A 14,228-nucleotide genomic window follows, 5' to 3' on the forward strand; every position below is an offset into this window, starting at 1 on the left:
GCCAGCACATAATTTCTTAATGGAGGAGCCTCAAATTGTACCCTGTACTCCAAGTGTGGCCTCACCAGTGCCTGATAAAGCCTCAACATCACATCCCTTACGCCTGATTGATTACCCAATTAGCTGGTCACCACCACTTTATTTACTTAGTAATTCTGAGAAAGAATCAACATCAAAATTATTGTATTTTTCTCTCATTTAAGTTGATGATAAATTTACTGCATTTTCCAACATCTTCTAGAACATAAAACAGTATAGTATTGGAACAGGCCTTTCAGCCTATGCCAATCAGGATGCCAATATAGCGAATCACGATAATGATTAAGGTGAAACTGTCTTGAAGTCTTGATACAGGGTTCTGACCTGTAATGCCTCCCACTGCTTGACCCACTGAGTCCTCTAGCAGATCGTTTTCCTTCATCTGCAGCTTCCTATTTAATCCTATTTGCCCATGTGCAATCTCTGTTCATGTGTTTATCTGAATGCTTCTTAAACATTGCTATTGTAACTGCTCCTGCCACCTCCCCAAAAGCATATTCCAAGCACTTTCCACTCTGGCAATTTGACAATAGATACATACATGAGACTGTAGATGCTGGAATCTTGAGCAATAAACAATCTGCGAGAGGAACTCAATGGTTTGAGCGGCATCAGTAGGAGAAACATAGGTTGCAGTCCAAAATATTTATTATTCTTTTTCCTCCTACTGATGCTGTTTGACTAGTTGAGATTGTTTGTTGCTGGTATTTGACATTCCCACCCTGGTAATAAGACTTGGACTATCCAACTTATCAATGCCTCACAAATTTTGATAAACCTGTATCTGATCTCCCTTTAATCTCTGATGCTCCAGTGAAAACAATGCAAATTTGCCCAAACTGTCAATTAAGATAAAGTGTCTGATCCAGGCCACGTGCTCATTAATCTTTCAAAAGCCATCATTCCTACTGTCTGGCATCAAGAATTATTCTGGACTCCAAATGCAGCCTTAACAATGTTTTATACACCTACAATGAGACTTACCAATTTTTATACTCAATACCCAAACCAATAAAACCAATCTTTTGCAATCTTGCCTGTGACTACAAAACCCCCAGCATTCGTATACCTCATCTCCCTCAGTATTCTAGAATAGATTGCATCATACCTTGGGGACTTGTCCACTGTAATATTTTCCAAGACACCCCTAACACCCTCTCCTTCTTAATTTTGACATGATCTAGAATATCATATACCAGTTCCTGACCTCACCATTATCTGTCTCCTTCTCCTCGGTGAATATCGATAGAAAGTGCTAATTTAGGACCTTGCCCACTTTCTCTTTTCTGGTATAAATTCTGTTCTTTTGCCAATGAGTTCATCTACCCTTTGCCTAGCTACCCTCATGCTCCAAATACACATCAAAACACGTCTGTTTGTCATAGAAGACCTCCATTCACAGTTTATAAAAGAATAATTTTCATGAAAGTATTTTACCTGGAAACAATTTGTTTCTAAACAATGCTCAGCTGAAATTGTGACACAGTATTAAGGAGATTGTATTAAGGCTGAGAAACAGGTTAGCAATCAGAACAGCAAATGACTCATCTGACCAAATTGGCCTTTTGGATACACAAAGAACATCTGAATGAGATCTGAAAAATGAGAAAAAGGAAAACAATTGAACAAGCAGAAGCAGAAGAAACACAATATTTTGGCCCGAACTCTTCAAATTGGAATGCTACATGTTATGAATGACTGAACAAACTTTGCAATGTAACAAACTTCCATTTCCCCAAGACATCTGTGGTATGGAAAATTGGAACTTGAATAACTGCAGCAATGTGAAAAAGCTAAAATAAATTAAGTTACAAAGATTTCAAATGTTTTGGAAAAGGAGTATTTTTGAAAAATATTAATCATAGAGCCGTACCTGATTTTGTGAGTGGGTGTGTTACAACCTGCCGAGTAATTTTATTGTCAGATGACTTCAAAAGCAGCACTATATCAGCTGGCAAAGTGTCTCGATTCTTTGCAAGAAAGCCACTTGCATTATAAAGTACCTGCAATATGAAGTACAAGGGCCACAATTATATCAATGTCAAAAGTAAAGACAAAAGTTTGATGGAAAAGGCCCAAGTTATAATTTTAACAACATGATTGAAGAAGATTGTTGCAATGAATGACTTGGACTTTATTCCTTACATGGATGATGAGTCATTTGACTATTATGAGATCTAACAGATTATAGCTGTAAGGGGCACAGCCTCTAATGCTGCCACCTCACTCCTCTAGTCACCCATGTCTGATCATGACTATGGCTACTATCTATTGTTTATACATTGTCCCTCTGAGAGCATTGTTTTCTCAGGGTACTCCCAGTTCCTTCTACATCCAAAAGACATTAATTGACCATTGTAAATTGCCCAGAGTTCATCTGAGAACTAATGGTTCAATGATCTCCTTATATGTTGTAAAACAAAGCAGAAATGTATTGCTAAGTGACAGATCAAGTCAAATATGAATCGAAGATGGTTGGCATAAGGGAAGGCCATAAGAAAGGTAATAACATATTACTTTTGGGAATGGATGACAGTCTTGTCTGGCTGTTCTAATGATCGTAAGACTAATTGACAATTTAATCCACCTCCCACATGGACTACACTCTCCGTGACACCATCGTCCATACATCTCTTCCGTCTAATTGCCCCCTCGGTACCTACACCTGTGACTGTAGAAAATGCTCTTGCACTCTCACTCCCTCCCCCACCACCATTCGGTGCCCTCAACGGTCCTTCCAAGGGAATCAACACTTCACTTGTGAATCTGCAAGGGTCATCTAATACATCCAGTGCTCTTGATGTGGCTTCTACATCAGAGAGACTGGACGCAGACTGGGAGATCACTTTGTTGAGCACCTTCGCTCTGTCTGTTGTAATCATGGGGATCTCCCAGTGGCTACCCATTTCAATTCCCTTCCCACTGATCAATTCTCAGCTTTTTTCTCCTTCCCTCCTATCCATCCCCATCTATGGCCTCTTGGCTGTTGGACTGTTCTTCTCCCTCTGCCCCTTCTTCCTCTCCCTACCTTTTTATTCGGGTGTCTGTCTTATTCAAGCTTTTTGTTCATATCTTGATAAAGGCTCAGTTCTGAAACAGTTCTATACGGTATCTTTGTCTCCAATGGATGCTGTGGGACTTGCTGATTTTCTCTAGCAATTTTGTGTATTTACTACAATTACAGCATCTGTAATTGTTTCACTCAAGAGCCTACCAGAGATTTTTGAGGAAGTGACAAAAGAAATTGATGCAGGTAGGATGGTAAATGTGATGTATTTGACAAGGTCCCCCATGGTAGACTCATTCAAAAAGTCATGAGGCATGGGATCCAGGGAGCCTTGGCTGTGTGGATTCAGAATCGGCTTGCCTACAGAAAGCAGTGGGTAGTAGAAATGTAATGTGTTCTGCTTGGAGGTCAGTGACAAATGGAGTTCTGCAGGGACTCCTGCTTTTTATGGATTTTATAAATGATCTCGACAAAGAAGTAGAGGAATGGGTCAGTAAGTCTGCAGATGAGATGAAGATTTGCAGTGTTGTGGATAGTGTAGAAGGTTGTCATAGGTTAGAACAGGATATGGACAGGGCACAGAAAAGTAGTAGATGGAGTTCAATCCGGCTACGTGTGAAGTGATGCATCTTGGAAGGTCAAACTTAAAGGTAGAATACATGGTTTGTAGCAGGATTCATAACAGTATGGAAAAACTGAGGGATCTTGGGTTCCAAATTCAAAGATTTCTCAAGGTAGCCATGCAGGCTTATGGTATGCTGGTCTTCATTTATTGGGGAATTAAGTTCAAGAGCCGTGAGATATAGGAAAGGTTTAGAGGGATATTGAATGAATGCAGGCAAATGCAGTGAGATGAACTTGGCCAACATGGACAAAGGGCCTGTTTCCCCACTATAATACTCCATGACTAAACTATTTTCTTTGACTGTTTTTTTTTAAAGTACATTGTAGTTAGGACAACCTGATGATGAATAAACAGAAAAAAAAATGTTTTTTGGAATGATATTAACAACATGGTCAAAGCTAATTCTGGCCATTGAGACCTGTGCCACCCAATGAATCTACTACCCCATATGCCTTTGGAGGGTGGAAGGAAACCAGAACAGGCAGTGAAACCCACACAGGACTCAGGGAGAACATTAAAACTCCTCATCGAGAGCACTGGATTTGAACTGGGCTACTGGCGCTTGTAATAGTGTCGGACTAATTGCTGCGCTAACTGTGTGGCTGAATACTGAAACTGCAACAGTAACATGGGAATTTGCACTATGTATGCATGGAAATCCTCAATTTTGACAGTTTCACAAAGAAATGACAGCAAGAGTGATTGGTTTCATTGTCATTTTCACCCTTAAAATTCTGGGAATCATTGATAAACATTACCAGCAATACCCCTTAAACCCACTAAAATTAAGGCATTTTCATAAGTCAAAAACCCTTTCAAGATATAATGAAGAACAATGGTCCTGGAGTAAATGAAGAGCCAAAATATTTAGCATGTGTAACAAAATTATACAGGGTGGTTAATAAAGCTGCGTGGCAATAACTCCTTAGGACCTGATGACTTGATTCCTCTGGAGATTGTGGGTGCGCTGGTTTGCCATTTTCTGAAATTTCACTGAATGCTAAAACAGTTCCCATTGTTTGCATGATGGGAAATGCAACACAATTCTTTCAAGAAAGGAGGGAAAAGTAGGAAATAATGAACTAAGACTACCTGGTCTGATTTCTGTAGTGGACACTCTACCATTAAGGAAGAGGTTAAGAGGAGCACTCATGATAGGATTGGGCAGAATTAACATGGACTTATGGAAAGAAAGTTATATTTGATAAGCCTAAGAAGAATGTTTTGGAGTGTATTGATCCATGAGAAATGATGAAACAGGCTGTATCTATATGCTTCAGAGTTTAGAAGAATTATAGGTCATCTCAAACTTCTCCCTGGCTTGACTGGGTCAGGAATGATGTTTCCCTGATATTGGATATGCAAAACCAAGGGATACAGAGTCATAATAAGTTAAACAAGAATTCTGCAAATGCTGGGATCCAGTGCAGTGCACAAAGGTGCTAGAGAAACTTAGCAGGTTACCTAGCCAAAATAAATCAGGATTAAAAAAATGGGAATTCTCTATGCAGAGGGCTCCATCAGTCTCTTTGATCCTTTGCTCCTTGTTTTTTTCACCAGTTGGCTTGATGATTTCTTTCAGACTCAATGACAACATTACTTTATCTGGAGATTCTTGATGGAGTTACACTCAAGGAAATCAGACCAACATGCGGTATATCAGACACTGACTTATTCAAGTGCTGGTTGTTGAGTCAGGAACATTGGAAACATTTCTCCCAACTTGCATTGAAAGGATTGCAGTTTTCAGCTAGAATAATTGTACACCAGAAGCTGAGAATTAAATGCAGCTCTTTGGTCAGTGCACCAAAGGCTAAAAATAGGGCTGCTGAACTTGCCATCTCAGGACTTTGAGTCAAAAGGTTTAATAAGGGCTAATGAAGAGCGCAAAGGTTATACGAGAGAAGTGGAATCCAACTCTTGCTGTTTAATACCAGCCAGCTATGATATTTGATTGAGTAAGACTGAACCTTATACTTCCTTCAACCTAGTGTTATTGTAATATTTGGATGCCTAATGAGTGCTCACCTTTCCTGCATAGTGATTAATTCCAAAGCTCAAATCAACCCTTTTTGGTCTCCAGAAGTAACTGGATTTGAGATTGTCTTCAAACTTTCCTGTTGGCAAAATGTAATTTGTTAGTGATTTTGTTATTTATTTATCATTTAACAATGAAAATATTCCTTCAGGTGTGATAGCGATACAATAGTGAAATAACACTGAAATGTGGCAAAAACCCAACCTTAATGTTGTAACCTAAAAATTTTCACTGCTTATTCAACCACATACTATATTAAGAACTTGCCTACAAGTGTCTGGTCAGTGGCTTGGGGAAAGCGACTTTCTTCGTCCAATAATGAAAGGAGTCCCATGGGCTTCTGCAGAAACATATCCAGTAGTGGCTGGTTGTCTTCAAATTCAACTAATCGAGCGTCCACACCTTCATTCAGATATTCATTCTAGAATTGCATTGAAGAGAAAGGTACATAATCATCCAATTCCATTGCATGCGTGCACATAGTCAACATCTCAGGAGAGAGGAAAAAGGCAGTCAGCAATTCATGCTCATTGACTGGAAACCTTTTATCACATCTCCAGCAGTTTCAGATTTTGATTCAGATTTCTAGCCTAAGTAGCAGTGTTTTAGTTTAGTTCTGTTGAATTCTTCATTAACAGATATTCTAAAAATATCTATGTCATGTGAATTTGCCTTTGTAACTTCAAGAGGTAGTAAACTGACTAATGCACCATAAGGCTCGCACCACCAGGTTCAGGAACAGCTGCTATTATCCCTCTACCATCAGACTCTCAACTACAAACTCAATCAGGGATTCACTAAGGACTCGTACTTTTTTGTACTTTATTGATTTTTTTCTCTCTGCATTGCAGTCAGTCTGTTTACATTTTTAAATTTGTTTACATGTGTATACTGAGTGCAGTGTTTTGCACTAGCAATAAGTTGTAATTCTGCCACGCCTACAGGAGAAAAGAATCTCAGGGATGTAGTTTAAGTGTGTGATAGTACAGATCTATCACCAATGCATATAATGTATATAGTTACAGTATCTAGACTGTGCTTACAGCGATTGGCTGAGAGCTAAGCCACGCCTACTGTCTGGGCCTTAAAGGGTGGTGTCCCTAGCCAGGTCGGATCATTCCAGACTGGTCGGCCACCTGTGAAGAGCTCCTGTCTTTTGCTAATAAAAGCCTTGGTTTGGATCAACAAGTCTTTGATTCTTTCGACGAGCTCTACAAAGTGAAATAAAGTTAAAAGAGCAAAGGATTCTAATGGTTCAGAATTTTTCTGAAAATAGAACTTCTGGTGTGAGAGTCCGTCCAACTTTATCTTGGAACAGCAATTTCTCCCCCGACACATAAACTTGATAGGCTATATTTTTGCATGGTAGAAATTGGTGTAAAAGAAGCCTAGGAGGTGGTGGATTTTCGGCTGTTGGGGTGGTGATGGACTTTGGATACAATGCTCATTGATACTTCGGTGTGACGGGTGAGCAAGAAAGCAGAATGGCATTAGAGAGAAATTCAAAGTGGATGTGGTGGAGAAATGGAATTAGGTGAATGGAGGTGTTTACTCGCAGCTTTAGTGACCCAGGTTCAAATCTGTCTGTGTGGAGTTTGCGTGTTTTCTCTGTAACTTTGAGAGTTCCCTGGCAGGGGTCTGGTTTCCTCCAAAAGACATGCAGATTTATAGACTAATTGGCCACTGTAAATTGCTCCTGGTGTCCGGGAGAGTGGCAGGATCTGGAAGACGTTCATGGCAATGAGATTGTGGGTTAAATGAAGAAGGAGCAGTGTCTAATTAATGGATGTTTGAAAGTAGTCCATAGGACCCGTATCTGTACTAATTGGAAGGCTGTGTAACTCTACCTAGTGTGGTTAATGATTACTGATATTTTGGCTAGTGGTTACTGATAATTGAAAAGGGTGGGGGTGGGGTGTTTTATCATAAGGGAGGTCAGTGAAAATGTTAGGAGTGGGGTCTGAGTGTGTCTGATCCTGGGGAAAGAAGCAGATAAATTTGGCCATCAAGTGAGAAGCAGCCCTGCTCCTCCTGAATCACAAGCCACTCTGGGCAACTATCTTACCTCTTCAATGCCATAGTCCATGACTTTAATTTTTACTTGGGGGGGGTTCCCAAATTTAGCCAGGTAGAATCAAATCTGAATGCAAGTTAATTAAATAACTTAATTAAATAAGCAAGTCTCCTCTTGAAAATGGATTGATTGCCTGCCCTCCTATCCCAGTTGCATTAATATCCATATTGTCAGTTTTAAGGCAGGTTTCAGTATGGTTTACAATTTTTAACTTGTTAGCTGTGCACCTAACCCAAAGCCAGCTTACATTTTGCTGCAGTATGTAACCTAGTAGTAGCTTATAAATATGTCAAAGATGCTATTAACAAGGTTTTCTTAATTGTTTAGTGGCTCTGTAAACCAATGAATGTAACTAAGGCAAATATTTTCATGGACTCTTAACAAATCAACAGTTCATAGCAAAGGATTGATGGAGTAAAAAATTACAGCATAAGCAGGGTTTTTATACTCTCAGGGACAGCTAGACCTTGTGATACAGATAACTTCAATCAAATGCATTAGCTTGACAAAAATGGCCTTTATATCATCTGTATTTTATCTGTAATAAAAGTATAACAGCAAGTCCTTAAACAGACTGTTAATGTTTCTAATCCTATCTGCGAAGGTGGGCATCAGATGGAAAAGCACGATTACTGCACCGTTTTCCATTCGCTCTTTTATTATTTTCTAAACTGCATCCTTCACATTTGATTTTCTTTGCTGGCTTAAAGTAGGTCTGGAATGACAATACACATTAAGTCAGCCTACCTGAATCACAGTTAAACACATTTCTGAGTGTCAGATGTGCAAGCCTTTTCAACAGTTCACTTCATGGTCGTCTTCCCACTGATGACAATTTGAGCTAATCTTGATGGGAAATCGTACTCATTTCTTGTGTTTTCCTTTTCCTTTTCCTTTTTTTTCCCCACAATGGACTCATGTAAATACAAATTTCACTACATAACACGGGCATATTTCGCCAAATGGAATTTTCCTGCTTAACTTCTTGATGCAAAAGGAATGTTCCTGCTGGGCAAGTGGATGCCCCAATGAATTTGACCAGTTATTGCACTGATGCAAATGGAAATTTCCTGCTATACAAATTGATGCTAATACAATTTCTCCTTACATACAATGCTACTAATGGGATTTGTCCAAAAGGGACGTTGATACAAATGGTATTTGCCCAACAATTATATTGAGGCAAAGACAAAGGAGGAAAAACCCAACACCAATCAACCAATTTTCCCTTGCAACCGCTGCAACCGGTCCTGCATCGGACTTGTCAGCCACAAACGAGCCTGCAGCTGACGTGGACATTACCCCTCTATAAATCTTCATCCGTGAAGCCAAGCCAAAGAAAAGAGAATATTGAGGCGAATAGTATTTGCCCGATAGATATGTGGATGTTAGTGATTTCTTTTTCAGTAGATACAGTGATGCAAACATAATTTATCTGGTAGGTGCATTAATGATATTGGGATTTATCCAACAGGCACATTGATATATAGAGTGTCTCATAGCTTTCCACACTACTTTCCAAGGAGACACGTTACTACTCAGGATTTTCTCGCTGGAAGGAAGTTTTATATTGATTCATGGAAATTGACTGTCATTGACAAAGCTAACATTTATTGTCATTGATGGCTTGCATTTCAGAAAAAAATTTGATGTTAGTGATGAGCCAACTACCTTCCTGTAGGCCTGGAATCAGATTCCTTTCCTGAACTACATTATACTAATCTCGTCTAATAACATTCACTATTTCCTTTCTATTCCATCTGTTTAATAATCACCTTTTTCATTTCAGGTTGAAAGGCAAACAACTGCAGATACTGTAAATCTGAAATAGAAACAGAAAATGTTGGAAGTATTGCCAGTCCTACTCAGTATTTCCAACATTTTCTATTTCAGTTTGGATTTGGTGTTCTGCCTTTGGATCATTAGTACTGTAACAGATTTGTGTTAAGCTTTAATTTAATGTTAAACTATATTTCTCATATGTAAAAATATCTAAGTAAAATAAATTGTAGAGTTGAAATATTGTATATGTGTTCTTAGAAAGTTAGTTGTGGGCTGGTACAAGATCGCACACAGATCACAGCACATTTATGGAGAACCATTCTCCTCAGAGAAGAGAGTTCATTCTTGAAGTCGCGGCATCTTGGAAGACAGAGCTAATGGATCTGAAGTGGTTCTTAATTATTCAAGAACAATGGAGTGTTTTCTTTATTAAAAACTGGGGTATGTAAGTACTCAATAAGAACTGCTGAGGAAGCCATCTGTTTTTAAACAAAGCCACTTAAACCTCTTGAACAGAGGTCAGGGATTGTTATGGATGCAGAGTGGTTTTGAAAAAGGAACAGAATTTTGATAAAAATATAACTGATAGTCATGTGGTTTCCAAGAATTGGGATTGACTTTGTTAATGATGTAATGGTCACATGATTTGGAGACATATATTATCAAATTCAGACATTTTTGGGACAGTTCAATTTGGAGTTTACAGAAGGAGTTGAATCCCTGTGAAAGACAAGGTTGAGTTACAGTAACCAGAATATGTACTGCTGTGTTTGTTACTCCTGGGAAAAGAGGAACACAGAATCAATGGCCTTTGAAAGAAGGAAGACCACTTTGCTGTCTCTTTGGAAAAGAGGACTGAATTCTACTGGCTCTATTTTTGAATGGCCCCTTCGTTTAATCCTTGTCTGGATTTGTGAATTCATTGTGGAAGAAAATAATCACATTTTTGTCTCTTTGAAAAGAGGGCAAAATTGTGGGTAAAAAGACCTGAAGATATGATCTTTAAAAGCATTTTAAAATTATTTCTGAACTGAGAATTTAAGATCTTCAAGCAAGACTAGAATGATGCTGAAGTTTTAAAATTGACTTTTCAGAGTTGGACTTTATTACACACACATTTTTATATTTGCACATAGTGGGATTAAATTTAGAGAAATTTTTAGAGATAAGTAAGAAATGTTATGTTATTATCAGTTTAATTAAAAAAAACTATTATTTTGAATTTACCATTGTCTGGTGAATTTTTCATTGCTGTTCCTGTGTTAGTGCTAACAAAGTCCCATTAGTCCCAAAAACAATTGAAGGGGTTGTTAGTTCATTGCAGTGCATCTCTCACAATTAGCCTAATCACAGTGTTACGCTAATTCTTATAAAGCTATCAATTTTCTGTTCAGGGGTGAAGATCCCAACGAAGCTATCCTGATAGATATTTACCTATTGCTTCATTAACACAACATTATTGCTCATCTAAAAATTGTTATAAGAAATCACATGAAGAGAAAGAACATTAGAAAAGCTGTGCTGACATTGTTGGCTTCAGTTTGGCATTTGTTATTGATGTGTTGTAAATTCCCACAGTTGTCAGCACGTGACCAACGTGTGCAATCTTTGCAGTCAACTCTTAGAGCTATATAGAGGGGGCTTGCTCCTGAATGACTGGACGCTGCAGTGAATGGAGAAGGTGGAAGAATGCTTCCAAAGTAGTAGAAAGAATGTGTTTAGGGTGGTGAGGCAGCTGCAGGAGGCCATGGAAATTCTCCAAGCCTATAGCTGAAGGCTGCTAAACTGGGACTGCAAGCATGTGCCTGCACTCTGGGGAAGCCTGGAGAAGCAGGCAAATGTTCTGTCCAGTCAATTCCTGGGCCATTTTCTGTATAATATCCAATGACCCTGAGGGTTTGAGTGACTTTCTGTCATGCAGAAATGAGAAACAAAGTGCGAGGGGTGGCAGAGACCACCGGCAGTGGCCTGGAACTATCTTATGGCTTGGAAGGCAAGGATAATGCTTATGCGGAGCTTCATGGGCAAAGCTGTTCAAGGATACATGAAGACATCAGAGGTTACAGATCTCTGTGAGGACACCAATTCATTTGTAATGTCCATTTCAGTACCATTGTGTCATGGGAATGGAGTTAATAAAACCTGGCTGCACCGTGAGTTAAGAAAGGGCTGTTGTTCCAAAGACCAATGAGTGGGAAGATTTCCTTACAGATGAAGACTACATGTTATTCCAACATTGAAATCAGAAAAAAAAACATCATGCATAGAAACATAGAAGATAGGAGCAGGAGTAGGTCATTCGACCCTTTGAGCCTGCTCCGCCATTCAACGAGATCATGGCTGATCTTAAAGTTCAGTACCCCGTCCCCGCCTTCTCTCCATAACCTTAATACCTTTATACTGAAGAAATATATCTAATTCCCTCTTAAATATATTTAATGAACCTGCCTCTACTGCCCTCTGTTGCAATGAATTCCACAGATTCACCACCCTCTGGGTCAAGAAATTCCTCCTCATCTCGGTCCTAAATGGTTTGCCTATTATCCTCAAACCATGGCCCCGGGTTCTGGATTTTCCCATCGTTGGAAACATCCCATCTGCATCCATTCTGTCCAGTCCTGCCAGAATTTTATATGTCTCTATGAGATCCCCTCTCAATCTTCTAAACTCCAGGGAGTACAATCCCAATTTGCGCAATCTTTCCTCATAAGTCATTCCTGCCATTCCAGGTATCAGCCTGGTGAATCGCCTCTGCAGTCCCTCCATTGCAAGAACATCCTTCCTTAGATAAGGTGACCAAAACTGCACACAATACTCCAGGTGGGGTCTCACCAAGGCCCTGTACAGCTGCAGTAAGGTATCCTTGTTCCTATACTCAAACCCTCTTGATATGAAGGCCAACATACCATTTGCCTTTTTAACCGCCTGCAAGGGAGAAGGAAAATATATTAAAAAATTAGAAGAAATTTCGAAGAAATTTCAGGTGAACATTAAGACACTAAGAAGAGGATATACAAGAAACTGAAGTTGCTGGAAATTGGAGCAAAAAAAGTTTGCTGGAGCAACCCAATTGGCCAGTGTTATATCATAAGGATAATGTGAACTGTGTAAGAATATACTCTCCTTTTCTGCTGTTGCATTTTTAAAAATAGCTTTTAAATGCTAAATTACACTTCTGCTGAAACTTTTTAAATGATTCAACAATGTCTTCAGCCTATAAGCCCATCACTGGGTGTGCTGTTGTTGCTCCAGCCATTCTCCTTTGTATATCAGTGACTTACAATCAATTGTATGGCTTTATTCTTGTTCCCTTATACCGCTGCCACCATGTTTTGTCTCTGTGTTACTTGGGAGGTTTCTTAAATAACTTAGAGATGCAAGATTCAAATAACTAAAGAGACTTTACTTACTGAGTCTTCCACCATCTCAGGAAACTGTTCACACACACTCATATACATATAGATACACCCCACAGTGGTGCACTACAGTTACTACTGTATATTCTTGCATGGTTACAAAATAGTTCACATTATCCTGACTATATAACAGTCAGTCAGCATCAGTGGGAGAAGAAGGAAGGCCAGGACCCTTCTTCAAGCCTTTGGAACTCAGAAAAGGACTGAGAAGAGCGAGAATAAAGAATGTCTTGGCAAGTAGGATTAATAAAAGCCCTAAGGCATTCCATGAATACCTGAAGAACAGAAGATGATGAGGGTGGAGGTAGGAATGGTTAAGGACAAAGGAGGCAACATGGGCCTGGAGACAGAGGAGGTAGGGAGGCCCCAGTTAAACACTTTGCTTCAGGGTTCTCCAGAGAGAGGGACTTTGGTCAATGTGAGGTCAGTGCAGAACAAGCTGATGGACTGGAGCATGTTGAAGTTAAGAAAGAGGAAGTGCTGGATCTTCTTAAAAGAATTAAGATTGGTGTCCACAGGAGCAGATGAGATATATCCCATGTTACCACAGAAAGCAAGGGAGGAGATTGCTCTTTATATTCCCTTGGCCACAGGGGAGGTATCATAGGATTGGAGTATGGTAAATGTAGTCCTCTTGTTTAAAAACATTTTAAGGAGATTCCTGGGAATTATAGACCTGTGAATCTTTTGATAGTGGTGGGAAACTATTGCAGAGGATTCTTAAGGAAAGGACTTTTGAGTGTTTCATGAAATAGATTCTACTCAGGAATAGTCAGCATAGCTTTCTGAGGGGTGGGTCAAGCCTCACAAACCTAATTGAATTTTTTGAGGAAGTAACAAAAGACATTGATGAAGGTTGGAGAGCAGATGTGGTGTATATGGATTTTACTAAAGCATTTGACAAAGTCCCCCATGGTTAGACTCATTCAGATAGTCAGGAGGTGTGGGATCCATTGAACTTTGGCTGTGTGGATTCAGAATTAGCTTGCCTGTACAAAGCAGAGGGTAGTAGTAGATGGAACATATTCTGCCTGGAGGTCAGTCATTAGTGGAGTTCCACTGGGATCTGCATTGGGACCCCTGCTCTGTAAGATTTTTATAAATGACTTGGGTAAAGAAGTAGAGGGCTAGGTCAGTAAGTTTGCAGATGACATGAAGGTTGGCGATGTATTGTATAATATAGAAGGTTGTCATAGGTGACACAGGACATAGACAGGATGCAGATTTGGGTTGAAAAGTAGCAGGTG

General features: G+C 39.5%; 1 protein-coding gene across 1 annotated transcript in view; it reads right to left on the reverse strand.

Annotated features, from left to right (window-relative positions):
* Positions 1 to 1,566: 1,566 nt before the first annotated feature.
* The window catches only part of LOC138760883 (myosin-IIIa-like), a 57,105-nt gene continuing 44,443 nt past the window's right edge, over positions 1,567 to 14,228 (reverse strand). The window contains exons 9-12 of the mRNA XM_069932192.1: positions 5,977 to 6,130; positions 5,700 to 5,788; positions 1,913 to 2,042; positions 1,567 to 1,634 (exon numbers count right to left, since the gene is read on the reverse strand). Coding sequence (XP_069788293.1) covers positions 1,567 to 1,634; positions 1,913 to 2,042; positions 5,700 to 5,788; positions 5,977 to 6,130 — 441 coding nt within the window. The remainder of the gene's footprint in view (positions 1,635 to 1,912; positions 2,043 to 5,699; positions 5,789 to 5,976; positions 6,131 to 14,228) is intronic.

Source organism: Narcine bancroftii, chromosome 1 (assembly GCF_036971445.1).
Source record: "Narcine bancroftii isolate sNarBan1 chromosome 1, sNarBan1.hap1, whole genome shotgun sequence".
NCBI classification, from domain to species: domain Eukaryota; kingdom Metazoa; phylum Chordata; class Chondrichthyes; order Torpediniformes; family Narcinidae; genus Narcine; species Narcine bancroftii.